This window comes from Dreissena polymorpha, chromosome 1 (genome assembly GCF_020536995.1).
Source record: "Dreissena polymorpha isolate Duluth1 chromosome 1, UMN_Dpol_1.0, whole genome shotgun sequence".
Taxonomy (NCBI): domain Eukaryota; kingdom Metazoa; phylum Mollusca; class Bivalvia; order Myida; family Dreissenidae; genus Dreissena; species Dreissena polymorpha.
The window spans coordinates 67,923,363-67,939,823 of NC_068355.1; the positions used below are offsets into that span (position 1 = coordinate 67,923,363).

The 16,461-nt window shown below is 37.0% G+C and overlaps 2 protein-coding genes across 2 annotated transcripts; both read right to left on the reverse strand.

The window, feature by feature from the left end:
- Positions 1-6,408: 6,408 nt before the first annotated feature.
- LOC127833706 (uncharacterized) lies at positions 6,409-7,957 on the reverse strand. Its single transcript, XM_052359126.1, has 3 exons — positions 7,667-7,957; positions 6,717-6,956; positions 6,409-6,583 (listed from the first exon to the last, which is right to left on the reverse strand). The coding sequence occupies exons 1-3, from the start codon at positions 7,929-7,931 to the stop codon at positions 6,561-6,563; spliced, it is 528 nt and encodes a 175-aa protein (XP_052215086.1). The 5' UTR covers positions 7,932-7,957; the 3' UTR covers positions 6,409-6,560.
- A 2,409-nt stretch (positions 7,958-10,366) lies between these two features.
- On the reverse strand, positions 10,367-11,338 carry LOC127880188 (uncharacterized). Its single transcript, XM_052427490.1, has one exon. The coding sequence runs from the start codon at positions 11,336-11,338 to the stop codon at positions 10,367-10,369; it is 972 nt and encodes a 323-aa protein (XP_052283450.1).
- Positions 11,339-16,461: the final 5,123 nt, after the last annotated feature.

Genomic DNA, 16,461 nt, shown 5'->3' on the forward strand with positions numbered 1-16,461 from the left:
AGTAAAATGTTTCCCAAATTATTACCGGTATAATTACAACCTTGAGCGGAACATGTAGCCATGTTTAAAATAATGTTAGACAGTACACACGGAGTAGTCGATTAAATTTTATTTTGTCTCTAACTTATGGTTTATTAACTTTTGTCAACAGATGTGCGCTACTTCATCCTTTGAGAACTTTTGTAAAAATGTGAAATCCTTTAAGTGGGAATTAAAACTTTTTATTATAGGCGCATATCGACGACTTATACCCCATATGATAAAAACAAATATATAACATAATGATAATAATAATATATTGATTTAACATTGTAGATTCACCAGGTTTTGTTTTATAAACAATATGTTAAATAATGTTTAAGAAGTTGACAACGTCAAAAGGTTCGTGGACGCAGAAAAGCCGTCGTAGTAGTTAAATGTACACAAAGTACCGACAAACGAATGCGATCACGCTACGGAAAAGTTTTTAATGAAGTGAACGGATTCATATATATATATATATATATATATATATATATATATATATATATATATATATATATATATATATATATATATATATATATATATAGTTTATTATAGTCTCATCAGCAATGGTTGATAACAATTACAGATATACCAATACTTTAAAAACATAAAACACAATCATTACTGCCATTCAATATTGAGTTACAGGAGACAAGTAAATCTTAAAGTAACATTACTATTCAAAATCAACGAAAATTTTGTGCAATCGTTCTTAAAATAAAATTAAGAAATTAAAAGTCAGTGTTCCTTATGGCAATTGCCGAAATTTCAACGTCAGATGTGGTCTGGTAAAATAGATGTTTGTAATTACAAAATGCTCGTTTTTATTATTGTTTTGCATATCTAGTCATACGACACATGAACACTAAAATGGTGTTCTTGTGTCGTATGAATAGATATATTCGCGGGAATTAATTGTGGCCACAAATAAATAAAAACGAGCATTTTGTATCTACAAAAATCTATGTAATCATACCACATCTAGCGTTGAAATTTTGGCTATTGCTATAAGGAACACTGATTGCTAAGGTGTTAACTTTATTTTATGAAATACTAAACGAAATTTTCGTTGATTTTGAGCGTTATAGAGACTTTAAATCACAGACATATTAATTATTTAAAACTTAATGAAAGGGGAGCTAACTCGGATGCTCATATTGTATCCTTTGTAAGTAGCACTTCCAAGTTATCCCCCTTTCTTTTAAAACATTAAAATATCAAGCATGCTAATAACACAATTATATATCAACTCAAGTTTACACATAAAACCTAGATTGTTTTGGTAAACTGATCGTTAGATACTGCAATAAAATGTCAGGAATAAAACACTGAATTGGAAAAAAGGTGCAAATGCACACTGAAACGAAAAAAAGGTGGTAAGAAATCATTATCCCCTATGATCAGATCATAAAAGAACTGATTAGCCAAAACATTCTAGTATAGTTCATAGGTTATGTGTTTGAATCCCACTTCTTCATAAGCATATTGATTATTGTTAGCCATTTATTCAATACATAACCAATTGAAGCTATTTTTTCTTTAACAGTGCATTTTAGTTATAGTTATTCACTCAAAACACCTTTTATGAATATACAAAGAAAATAATTTAAAAAAAAAACATTGTTGAACACGTGTTTATTCAGGCATAATACTATAATAATAAATTATACAAAAAAAAACGAACTTAAGAATGGGTCAACATTGCTGAAATGCAATCTTGGTTGAAATGGACTCCGACTACAAAAAAAATATCAAGAAATTTTAGTTACGTTCCACAAATTAACTATTGACCATTGACGTCCGTGTCTAGTCAAGCATAAATCGAGCACTGTTTACGACTAGTTCACAGAAGTACTTCACGATTTCGTCGGGAATGGCTAGGTCCACAGGGGCCAAAGTCAGAACCAGGGCGCATGTGTTGACCCTTCTGTGTGCCCCGATTTCCACGTCAATGAGTTTGTGGAAGCCGGCTACAGGTATCCTGGTTGCTCCAGTTAACCACATCCGAAAGTCGCTCGGTAATAACCGTATGTCGTTCACCGTAGCAGCTGTTCCTCATAGAAAGAAAAAAAACATTACAATTTTTGCATATAATCAATATTTAACAATATTAATCGCTCCAGACAAACAGGCAATGTCTTTTTTTTCCAAAAGTTAAAACATTGTGGCGCGCACGAGTTTGTCGGACTGTACCGTGATAAAGGGACTTGTGTCTATTTTATGAAAACTAAATAAGTTCAACATTTTTGTTCTCTGTATGGATGCATGTACATAAACACGTTGTGATTTTGTATTCCATGTTTTGCGAATACATGTTCATGAAGGTTTCCATGATTAATTTTAACAAGTTCTGGGACTGTTTTACAACATCGGACATTAATTGTTGTTAAGTAATTTATCAAACAAATAATACATGTGTCCTATGAACTAAAACGCTTACATCACGTGTAAACAAACCGCTTTTTTAATGCAACGACAGGTAGCTCCACTTCAAGTTTATATTCGGCAACATTGATAATAAGTAAACCGGAACTTTAAAAATCTAAAGAATCGGTAGGTGGACATATCTATGCTCAGTCTGCAATGTTATTTCATGTATTGTTATCATAGAATTATCTATATGAAGCATCTGAATTATGGTTCAATGTACCTTTCGTTGCCTGCAGGAAGGCAAGGAGCGCCTGTATCGTGGCTTGATCTCCTTGTCTCAGATTTCCGCCCGGTATTTAAAACGCAGCAAGCTTCTCACCGCAGCCGCAGTTACAGGTTGCAGGCGACCACTCAGTAGTGGCCAAGCATTCGACGGTATCATCTGCAGAACGTCGTGGGTCCTCAAGCCTACAAACAGATTGTTTTGGACGTATAGTTCACATTACAATTAGCCTCTAAATAGAATATAATTACACATGCGAGCGTACACAGTTGTACAAATTCAGCACATTTAACACTGATGGATATCTATCCGGTTTAAGTCCAAGAGTCAGGTATTAATGTAAAGACATAATACCTTCAATAAATTGGTCAAGCTCCTCCCAACACGACGATACCAGGTCTTCGGCAAATGCACTCTCTAACAGCGCAATGTGCTCACGCCTGAATGACGTCGATGGCACAACAAAACCGACACCCAGGGCATCGATTGCAGTTGAGCTGAAGAGCTGCCGGAGTTGGACTTGGTCAGACGTGGCTCTCATCTACAAAACAGTGTTGATGTTATTGTAATGTGTGTATAATGGAAAGTACAAAACAACAAATTATTACAAATCTCCGGATTCGTGTATTGTCATTTTGCACACAAAATCTGTATCAGGTGTAACGTTCTTATAAATAACACGTGACAACGTAGCAATAACGAGACTAGGGTATTGTCGTACCTGCTTAGTAATTTTTGCACACAAAATCACTATCAGATGCAACATTCTCATTAATAAATGTAACAACGTTGTAATAATTGGATTAGCTTATTGTCATACCTGCTCAATGACGCTTCCGATGCGGTCGTCAATGTCCTCCTTGTTAACAGCTGCGTCGCGATGCCCTGTTACATAACTGACCACGGCGTCGGCGAAGACGGGAAAGCCGGGCCCATCTTGTAAAATTGACAGCGCCGCCAGCTGGCCTAAGTGGAAGTAGGCTATTTTCTTTCCCTCCACGTAATTCTTTTGAAATGTCAGTCGACTCGACTTTCCTGTAAAATTACGGGTAACTAGCTATCATAATAATAAATTTATATGCACAAATATGTAAACTCGATTAAATAAGCGATTTTTGATAGTTAAATATTGTTTTAGTTACGCCATTTTCTACACACAGTTGTCATACATGCGATTTGCTAATAAATATTGTTCTGAATTCAATAAATGCTTATAAGAAGACACTCTTCGTGTTCGGAATGACTTTAAGTGGTAAGTAGCATTGACATGAACTATCAGAACATTTTAGGGAAACATAGGTAAATTACTTAATTTCTTCGAAATTGAGGGTTAAAGTACTATAAATATAATGTAAAACTTTGAAGTCAGCAGTGTTATAGGCCGATTACCTACCTTTCACTAACGAACTGTGTGTCAACTGGTGAACTACCAGACTCCAAAATTCGCACCGCAAACCTCCCAGATCAACACCCTATTCTCCGATGAACCGAATCCTCAGCGGGCTTGCCAGGTCCTCTTGTGATATCCGAACTAGACCTAGTGCATCCTTCAGAGCGGATCCTCGTCGAACTTTAATGAGGAACGGATCATCTGAAGATCTATCAAAAACAGCAGCGCTGTAGATTTTAAGACGCTCCCTAACTTCCTCGGTTAGAATGGTTTCCCTGAAAGAAAATATATTTAACGAGTTTATAATAGATTAGACTGCTTCTGAGTTTATTTATTTTGGTTGAACACAACATGGGTAACAAAATGATTATCGCTAAGTGTGCTTACACATGCAACTTAAGTTTTCAAGTTGATTAATGATACTAAATATCCAGTTCGTTCCATATTATCAAAGCCATATGATTTTGAAAACAAAAGTAAAATGGTACTAACCATTTCAGTACACCTTATGGGGGCTATTAGACGGCAATAAATAAGATGAAAACTGTTAATATTGGTAATAAACTTATATCTTATAACATAAGTTTTCCTAAATATTTTATCGAAATAGTTCCTCGTCAAGTCTCGTTTTAACAAACAATTTGTAAATATGCATATTATTATTTTCTAATTTTAGATATTTGTTATATCTTATTTATAAGATAAATGCGTACTTTTTTTCGAGCATGGAAAAATCGCATAACATGTATATGAAACGTCAATGTAAGTACATATCTTCAGAAAAAATACATTAACCTGGTGAATTCCAATTGGAACCATGATGATATTTTGGCGCATATTTTTATTCCAAACGTAGTGGAGGTTATGCCACATGTACAATTAAAAGGATTTTGCTGCTTTGTAGCTGGCTTTCGTGTTCGGATTTATATTTAACCAATGAAATCGCAGTATTGTTCAAATTTGTCCACCGGTTTAGTTAATTAAGCCATATGGTTTATTTAATAACTGGATTAACAATCAATTTCCCCATCTGTACTTATATTATTATATATATATATATAATAAAGTCGCTTTTAGCCGTTTATATAAAATAAAACGCTTTTATTAAATTTGCCGTAGCTTTCGACCTCTCGGTCTTCTTCAGCGGAGTTATATTATTCACAAATATCGCCAGTTACGGGGTCTCTGATTTAGAAATAGGTCATGGGGTTCCCACTTTAAATACATGTATCTCCATGCCCTTTTTTATCCGATATTAACACAAATTAAGGTATATAGGAGTACCTAATATAGTATTATATATAAATATGTCATTTATTAAACGTCTCATACAAGGCAATATATAGCAACATTAATTGCGAGGTATACAAAATTTCAATTTCAGATTGATTTAGGGAAAATATGTGCTTTATATAGTGCGCCGTTATCATTTTAGTTACCGTTGTAAAAATTGAATTGAAATTGTGACTTTCTAAAGAATTATAACGGTTTAACGTCCGTAACGCGAACAAAACTTGGCGTCAAAAACTGAATTTATGAAATGTTGCTGATGACAGAAATAAATAATATATATTTAGTGCGTATGCATGTACATCCTACAGTTGTTTCTGCATTACCTTGCAATATCGATGACACCATTTGTGCGACGAAACAGCATTGTTGGAGTTCCGGCTTCCACATTACCCGGGCTGTGCTCCTAAAACAATATTTGTATGTTCGTGCAGTTCAATCCGCATTTAATTTAGCATTCATTATATTGTTTAAGTGACAGTGTGTATATGATAGACTGTACCGAAACAATGACTATCATAGCACTACACGTACGACAAATAGCATGTAGCCTATTGTCCTGTCTATTCGGCCACTTATGAGAAAAAACATGTGTTAATAACAATACAATAAACACAACTTAAACACCAATGAAACTTGAATCCTTTTAAGCCATGTATTTCCATATAAATAAATAGCAGTTTATGTAGATATAATCGATGTTTGATGAACATTGTAATTACAGACAATTCTAACAAGGCAAACGAGCAGCAATGCGTTTGTCAGATATTTCTTATAACGCTTCGTTTTAATAGGCAATATTAACATTAATTTTTTTTTAATAATTAATATTACACCAACTCACAATATTTCATTCCTTGACCAATGATACTTCAAAAATTTCTTTTAACCATGTGTGCAGCAATGTATTTCTGTTTAAATTCGCATGTTTCCACAAAGATCCAATTTAAATTATGAATTTATGCAGATTGGACGATTGATAGGAATGGATTTAACTATTATAGAAAAGAAAGCTATTATTTATATTAAGCAAGGTTTACCTCGGAAGGTTCTTCCACCCGGAGGATAAAACTGACTTCATCTTCTACTCGGTATTTGGCTTCAATCGGGGTGGTTGCCACTTGCGAAGACGAAGCGCCCAACGAAGCCGAGGTGTCCATGTCCGGAATGGGGCTGGTGTCCATCGACGGCTCAGTCCTGTCATCTGGCCACATGGTCGCGTTCTGTTGTTTAAAAAAACATTATTTCGTAAATATGTTGCATGCCCATCCAAATATTGATAAAACGGCCGTCTATACGCACACTATAATTCATTCATAGCTCGTTATTTATATTATGGTTGATATTTATGCTAACCTCTGTCGATATATAGGTATCTGGCAAAACCCAAAGACGGAAGAACTCTGCTCCTCTGTTGCTGCTTCTTATCGCACCAAGTGTTGTACTGGCATCCAAAGGCAACAACGTATTGCCCCGTTTCCCCTACTAGGTCGAAGGCCATCCCGTCCAGTACAGGGAACAGCTCGTGGGCCTTCCTCTTCAGGTCGTCATACGTTGATGCCATAGGCAAAATGACACTGCTCTCCGGTCGCCTCCCTAAAGTAATTATAACGTCTAACAATACCGTATAACGTCACTTTAAAATGATATGCCTCACAAATAAATGCCACTGAAGAAGACCGAGAGGTCATAAGATACGATAAATTTATTCAAAGCGTTTTAATTTATAAACGGCTAGAAGCGACTTCGTTTTATAATATAAATATCTATATATTATAAAACAATACAGAATTTCTAGAACTATATATATATATATATTTATTTATATATATCTATATTTATCAGGTCAGTAGTGTTTATGTAAAACAATGTATGTGGCTATTAGGGATTAGCTATCAAGCCAACAATTTATCAACAAATGACTCAATTTAAACATAACAGACAATTTAATACGAACGAATACTCAAAACAGACAATTTCATAAGAAAAATACTTTCTTTTTCATCTTTATCATCGCACACTGTATATTTATTCACAAAAGCCTGAATATAAGGAGTTCAATGCAGTTCAATGACGTCATCAATAGAACATTTAATAATTGTATCGGTATTATTTCAATTCAATCACATGTTTTGCACAGAAAGTCAAGAAAAATGATTCTTCCTCTACCGTTCAAGATTTAAATGCCTCGCCATTATTTTAGTGTAAACCACACGTTCTTAAGCCTACTCTGGTCATGCATTTTACATTACATGTGATAACTTAGTTGCATAACATGACGGTTTGCTTTTGTGAAATAATCTTACCCAAGCCCTTGGACAAAAGCTTGCCCATGTCAATCCCAGCGGTAGTCCTGTAATCTGGTCTGTCAAGGGCCGTAAATCGGACTCTGATTGTTGTTGTCCGCCTTCTGTCGCCAACATCGACCCGGTTTATTATTCCCCTCCTTCGTCGAATGGTTTCTGTTGGGGTGTTTCTCGCGTAGTACGCAAGAGTTGGCAGTCTCGACACCAGCTCCTCGCCGTGTCGTAACGCCGTTTCATCGTCTGCAAATGCTGTCGTCTCGGCCATGGCTACGTTGATATGTCGTCTAAATAGGTCCGATTTAAATAATCGATTATAAAGCATCAATATCAACTTTCAAACAACATATTTATTTAGAAAAGATATTTTGTTAATCAGACATCACGTTAGTCATTGATATTGTCGTTTTAAATGATAGTACGTGATTAATGTTTTTTATACTCGTTAAATTCATTGGTAAAAAAAAATACAACCAGCTGAAGTCTGACATAAATTGTATTTGATTAAAATTATCACATGCGTTAGGGTAGATATGGATGTATGGAGCTTTAAGTATATTTCAATACGCCGAATAATCCATCTTTGTAAGTAAATAACAGTTAACATATGAACGCGAAGTATGAAGAGGTTGCGTTGTGCGCTTTTAGAAAACCAGATTACAATAATGAACATCGAAAACAGAAACGCATCAATATTTACCGGAATTTCTCGGTGTGTTCGGAATCCGGAACTCATCTCAATCCGAATCAACGGGGTTTGCCATCTCGCTTTCCACTGAAGAATTGAAAATTTTAAATTGAATGAACATTCGAAGGTTAGCAACTTTGCATATTTTGAGGAACAATAACCCATTTATTTAACCTCAATTGCATGGATATCATAAGCAGGACCTAGTGGAGATTGAACCAGCAACCTAATAATGGCTTCTGTCGTCACATTGGATACATATGGATAGTGGCATGTAGTCATATCTTACTCCAACCCCTATAGATCTTAGAAAATGTTCTGTCTGTAACGAGATGAGTTTCATCATAGATCTTGAATTCTTTTAAAATTACTCAGAGCAATATACAACCCGAAAACAAAAGTAAAATGTTAAATTGATGTAACTTATGATATCTGAAAACCAAAATGTTCTATTATTACTTTATGGGGAAACCATTTACCATGCTCTTAAATATCTACTATATGCATCTTTTGGTGATTTGAAACCCTGAACATTATAACGCGTCGTGCGACGCGAACCGATTGAATAGATTGTTAAGTTCTGTTGTCGTGTTATTTTGGGATACTACGAGGATTGCTTATAAAGGCAAAATACATCCACTCTGAGCATGAGCATTGATGGCCGAGTGGCCTAGGCGGAAGTCTTTTTACCCTAGGACTCCACAGGTCAGTGGTTTGAGACCTGTTGAGGCTTACTTATTTTTTTCCTTTTTTAACTTGAATTCTTGTGTTGTTTTTTTTACTGGAGATTTTTAGTTTAAATGTTTAAATTCCTCAATATAAATCATTTCATGTCAAGCTTCAGTACATGCCAAAATCTGTTGGACGGACCCTTTAATATGTATTATGTACATGTTTTGTAGAATGATGTGTACTTTACTTGTAAACATGTCTGATTGTAAAAGAGTTGTAACATTCTTACCAATAATGTACTAACAGTCTGTATTCAACGTCAAATAGTCTAATAAGGCGTTTACGAACGAACTTTACGATCGTTACATCATACAATGCTTTTTTGTTATACATGTTACCAATAGAAGATAGATGTATTTAGCACGCGCAGTTTTATCATGATGTCATTTTCCACATGCCTGTCAAGTGGTCTTGTTCAGACTTTTAAAACGATTTTACTTCTAGAGAAAGGTAAGTCAGTCATTCTTTGATATTTTTTGTTCTATTTTCTGCCTCAAAGGCATAATACAACCAGGAATAGTACAACCAGGAATATTTTCACTCTGTATTCACACCATTCATGATACTATTCACAGGTTTAGACTGAAACACAATGATATAAGATATCAATCAGATTCACATTCACACAATTATTTTAACGTTTAACCCTTAATATCAGTGACATTAATTTATACTATCAAAAAGAGTTTTCATTACATAAAAGTAATAATACTAGAACAAATGTTCAAAAAGCTTGGTACGTAACGTCACGTGTACGAAAACATCATCAAAACTGTAAAAATGACTTATACTGAATAAACATATGAAAGTGCTAATTTAGAATAACTGGCTTGGGGTATACAATAATTATACGTACACTGTTGTGGTATACAGCTTGTACAAACAGTATTATACGCCTGAAAAGGCTGCGAGACCACGCCGTTGAAGAACGGAAGCCAAACGATAAACTAAAGTTATGCCGAATCGAATTGACTCAACAAACAAGGTTACACGCCACTAAACTTAATGCGGTAAACCTCACACTCCCCGCCTGTTATTTCTCAAAATAACACTTTCATGAATGAATATTCTGCATTCTTACATACACAATTATCAGTTTAAGAACATAGTACATACATACACTCTAGACTTACAAAAAATACAGCATTACACATGTAATCTTATGTTATATCCTAACAATTTAAATGCTAACATCTTATATGGATATACCTTATCCAGTAGTTCAATACACCTCAATATAACCATACTGTCAGTAAATGTTACACTTTTTCATAACTTGATGCTTAACTGGAGCCTGCACTAACAAGCAGCACCAACTCAACAACTGGTCTAGTATAAAAGACCTTCTGTTTGTCTTTAGCAACACAGACCTCCACTTTGCGGACACAACCATCTTGACTTGGAAATGTTCTCGTTAATCTGGCCATAGGCCAAAAGTTTCGAGCAACTTCTGCATCTCGTAGAAGTACGACATCGCCCACCCTAAGAGGGTCATGATCTTCATGCCAAATCCTACGACCTTGCAAGGACTGGAGATATTCTTTTCTCCAACGGACCCAAAACTGATTAGCAAGATACTGCACTTGCTGCCATTGACTTCTGTACAAATCTTTAACATCCATGTTACCAAGGGACACTTGATCACACTCCAACTTTTGAGTGAGAAGAGCGGAAGGGCTTAACACATCAGGGACCTCAGGGTCATTTGAGACTGGCACTATAGGGCGCGAATTGATGATAGCTGACACTTCAGCCATCAAGGTCACAAGTACATCATGAGACAAGCTCTTCACTCCAAGTAACATTGCTTCTAAGATCCGACGTGCAACACCTATCATCCGTTCCCAGACCCCTCCCATATGTGAACTATGAGGGCTGTTGAATACCCAGACTGAACCAGACTTCTTAAGATATCCCTTTACACTTTCATCCTCTACATTAATGGCTGTAACTTGAATGTTATCAATGGCCCCAACAAAGTTAGTACCACGATCCGAGCGATACATTTTGACCTTGCCTCGGACCGAAACAAACCTACGGAGAGCATTTGTAAAGGCTGAAGAAGATAAATCCTCTAAAACCTCAATATGGACAGCCCTTAAAACCAAACACGTGAACAGAACAGCCCATCTCTTGGAAGCTGCATGTCCACCCCTGGTCCGCCTAGCTACCACCTCCCAAGGGCCAAAAACATCAACACCTACATAGCTAAAGGGTGATGCTTCCTCTACCCTATCCTCAGGTAAGTCAGACATTTTCTGACATTCAAAACGTCCTCTTAGTCGTCTACATACTACACATTTCTGAATGACTGATGACACGAGACGTTTACCCCCAGTGATCCAAAGTCCTGCAGATCTGACTGCACCTTCAGTAAATGTTCTACCTTGGTGATGAACCAAATTATGGTGATGTTCTACCAAAAGACTAGACAGGGCATGTTTACCAGGTAGGACTATTGGGTTTTTCTCTAGCAAAGGTAACTTGCTTCTACTCAGACGACCACCAACATGCAATAATCCATCAGAACCAAGCTTTGGATCTAGAGACAAAATGGTACTATCTCTAGGTAGGGCCTTACCAACTGAGAGACATTCAACCTCTTTACTGTAAAATTCAAGTTGGACATCACGGTACAATGACAGTTTGACCTCATTCCTTAACTGCACATCCTTAGCTGCAGGACAAAGGTGCCAACCTTTACAAGGCAGGTTCTTGTGGTAAGAAACTGCTATGTGTCTGAGAGTCGACAGGGCTCTAACTAACGTATCAAAGGTAGAGAACTTACTAACTTTTCTAGCAAGCGACTGCCCTACAACAACTTTAGTTGACCTGACTACCACTTCAGGACGAATTTCCTTATCGCAATCTGGTTCCATAAGAGGATAATGCTCAGGATTTGACAGACATTCCTCTAGAAGGAAATTTGGTGCTACTAACCATGAACTCTGCTTTAGCTGTTCAACACTGGCTCCTCTACTCTCTATGTCTGCTGGGTTTAACTCGGTGGGAACATGGTTCCATTGATTTGGACTGCTAACATGCAAAATCTTTTGAACACGATTACTGACATACTGATAGAATCGTCTTGTTTTGTTACATATGTAGCCGAGCACCACCCTACTATCTGTGTAAAACACTACCTTGGTTTAACTGACGGCAAGCTGCTCCGACACACATTGGTACAATTGACAGGCTAACACTGCTGCACACAGCTCTAACCTAGGGACACTGTGACCATGCTCTGGGGCCAATTTACTTTTGCCCAACACGAAACCTATTTGTCTATCCCCGTTTGAGGCATTCCCTAGTACATACACCACTGCCGAAATTGCACTAACTGAAGCATCTGCAAACACATGCAACTCAAGTCCAGACATCTCACTTATTGAGCCCTCAAAGTAACTCCTACGAATGTCAAGAGACGTAACCTTAGCTACTTTACTAATCCAGTTTTCCCATTTCCTAGCAATGTCCTGGGGAATAGTTTCATCCCAATCTACCTTAGTAGATACTAATTCTCGAAGGATCAATCTTCCTTCAAGCACTACGGGGGCTAGAAATCCTAGCGGATCGAACAAACTGTTAATTGTTGACAGAATACCTCTCTTTGTGACAGCTTGAGCTGACATGTCTACTTTGAACATGAAACGATCATTTTCTATGCTCCACACAATTCCTAAGCTACGCTGAATTGGTAATTCACCACAATCAAGGTCTATATCTTTTAAACCTTTAGCTAAGTAATCACTGGGAAACTGTTTCAGAACTTCTGGACTATTTGAAGCGATCTTGTGCAAACGCAACTTACTAGCACTCAAATATTTTTGAGTTCTTTGAACTAGATCAACTGCTTTCTCTACTGTTGGCTGCGATGACAACCCATCATCGACATAGAAGTCTCTGTTAACAAACGATTTGACCTCACTATCAGACTCCTCAACAGACTTCCTAAGACAGTACGTGGCAATTGCTGGTGACGGACTGTTTCCGAACACATGCTTACACATACGGTATTCAACTAACTCTTTTGATGGATCATTGTCCAGGAACCAAAAGAATCTAATCAGATTTCTATGACTCTCTTCTACACTGAATGAATAGAACATCTGCTCTATATCAGCTACAATAGCTATCTTATCTTTCCTAAACCTGAGCAGGACCCCAAGCAAACTATTTGTAAAGTCTGGGCCTTGTAAAAGCACAGAATTGAGAGAAATACCCTCAAACTTGGCCGACGAGTCAAATACAACCCTAACTTGACTGGGTTTCTTTGGGTGATACACCCCAAATATTGGCAAATACCAACATTCTTCATTTGGACCTTAATCAGGGGCTAACTCAGCATGTTTGTTCTTAAACAACTTATCCATGAACTCAAAAAAGTGAGTTTTCTTACCAGGATCCTTCTCTAGACCTTTGAGAAGAGATTCTGTCCTTCTTACAGCCTGAGTCTTGTTATTGGGTAACCGAGGTCGGTCTGAACGTAAAGGCAAAGGCGCACCCAACTACCATCAGAATTCTTATGGACTTTCTCATCCATGCAACTAAGAAACTCTCGATCATCAATCGATAGGGAAACCTTGTCATCTGAAGGGGTTCGAATGAACAACGGATCTTTCACGGACAAAACATGATCACAACAAGGCTGAAACAATGAGGTTCTGCCATCATCAAGTACATATGTCTTGTTTACATTTACAACAGTTGGTACATGCATTTGACCTAGACATAATTCACCAACAACTACCCATCCCAAACCTAAGCGCTGAGCAAAAGGTGCACCCGGAGGGCCAAGCACTTGATCGAACACATGGTGTGCTTCTATTACATCTCGACCTAACAACAACAATACATCAGTCTGAGCATCAAAATCTGGCAAATAATCAGCAATGTTTTTCAAATGATCATGACATCTAGCATTGTCTGGTGTGCAAATCTCATTTTTATCATTTGGTATGTCAGAACACTCTATAAGAGTTGGCAAAGTATAGGAACAACTACCATCAAGTGATTCAACAACAACTTTGCTAGCCCTGCGGCCACTAACAACTTTGCTACCTCCACATGTTTTAAGCACATATTCATAATTGTCACCAGTAATGCCTAACAATGAGAAGAGCTCTGGTTTGATCAAAGATCTATTGCTTTGCTCATCAATAATACAATAACATCTAGTCATATGATCAGAATTGTTTTCAGAGTACACATTTGCAAGAACAATTTTTGAACATGATTTTGAACAAAACTGTGATTCACAGATTTCTGTCTCTGTACATGAAGCAGACACTGTTGGCTTCTGCTCCCCGCCTTGGAATACTGAAGGTTGAGGGGTGACTCTTGGATTCTTGTCGTACCCTGATGCTCCTGAATTCCTCTTAATATCACTCTGATAGACACTATGAGAAAGATCTTTGCCACATTCTTTGGCCACATGTTGACTACTATAACACTTGAAACACAACCTTTTTTCACTGAGCAACTTTCTTCTACTTTCGTATGGCATTTCCTGAAACACTCTGCACTCTTGTAGTGTGTGTGGTGTTCTGTGTATGGGACACTTGTTTTCAGGAACCGATGTCTTCTTGACTGTTACTGGTGGTTTCTCGTGACGACATGAGTTTACGGCAGTAGACCTATTCGCAAACGTCGGACTCTCGGTCTCGTAATGGAAACTTGGGTCATTTCTTATCTTACTCTGTTGTCGAATGAATTTCGAGAATTCACTGAAGGGAGGGAAAGCAACATCGTTGACTTCTTTGTACCTTGTTGCTGCTGCGGTCCACTTCTCCTGAATGTTGTGCGGAAGTTTACACACTATGGGGTTGATACCTATCGCTGCATCAAAATATGATAATATTGTGGAAAACTTGGGGTTGGTTTTGAGTCCCTCTATCTCGGACAACAGATCCGACAGATCGTAAAGTAATGTTGGATTCCTTGGTGGTATCTTGGGAAAAGCTGACAGTCTTTTCATGGTAGCATGGTAGACACTTTCGGGAGAGCCAAACCTTTCATCTAGTCTTGTCCAAACCTTGTTAAGTCCTTCTACTGGATCAGTGATATATGCTGATTTTAGGGAAAGTGCTTGTCTTTTACTGGTTGGACCCAGCCACTTTATCAACATATCGATTTCCTCACTCGGCGAGGCACTAATTTCACTCATGACTGCTTTAAAAGTCTGTCTCCATGAATTGTAGTTTTCAGGTTGGTCATTGAATGAAGTTATTCTTGAATAGAGCAAGTCCCTTTTTAGCAGAAATTTTGTTAGATCACTTGCAGTTTCATTCACAACGTTTACATTATCTGGTAAATTGTTAATGAATTCCGCAGTTAGTTGTTTCTTTGTAGTTTCAGGAAGTTCAGGAATTTCATTAACACTTTCGCACTCTGCCTCTGTGAGTGCAGCCTCCCTTTTTTGTTGCAGAAGTTTCAAATCTATTTCCAGCTCTGCTTTTTGTCTTTCGACATCTGCTCTCTTTTTCTCTAAATAAGCTTGTTCTTCCGCGAAGGCCACACGTGCTTTAGCAGCTCTAAGTCTGGCTTGACTTGATGTTCTCGAACTAGACGATTTAGCGTCTGACTGATTGAGAGACCGTAAAAAGTCATTGGTTATTTGACGGTAACTAATTAATTTGTCTGCAATTTCACGATCTTTATCAATGCTTTCTTTCGTTCTTGTGTTTTCAAGAAATCTTCGAAATTCTGTGGCAATCCTATCAACTTCTCTAAAATCTGTCACAATTTGAGTCTTCAACGACTTAATTTGAATTTCGTCTAACTCGACAATGTTTCCATTTTCTTCAATACTATCTGAGATGACCTTCCAATGTTTTTCAAGCTGAGATTCAAACTTGGTTACCTTCTCTTCGTAAGAACCCATGGCTTTCCACGTTAATGTTCTAACTCTGAAAGTCATTTAACTGAAATCACATCAAGTACATGTACCACTGTCATCTGGTCATCAGATTATTTACTTCGTGTAGGGATACACAGTTCATCTTCCTTGTACAAATTGTACGTGAACAGTTCTAAACTTTTCTGCCTCAAAGGCATAATACAACCAGGAATAGTACAACCAGGAATATTTTCACTCTGTATTCACACCATTCATGATACTATTCACAGGTTTAGACTGAAACACAATGATATAAGATATCAATCAGATTCACATTCACACAATTATTTTAACGTTTAACCCTTAATATCAGTGACATTAATTTATACTATCAAAAAGAGTTTTCATTACAAGTATTAAAAGTAATAATACTAGAACAAATGTTCAAAAAGCTTGGTACGTAACGTCACGTGTACGAAAACATCATCAAAACTGTAAAAAATGACTTATACTGAATAAACATATGAAAGTGCTAATTTA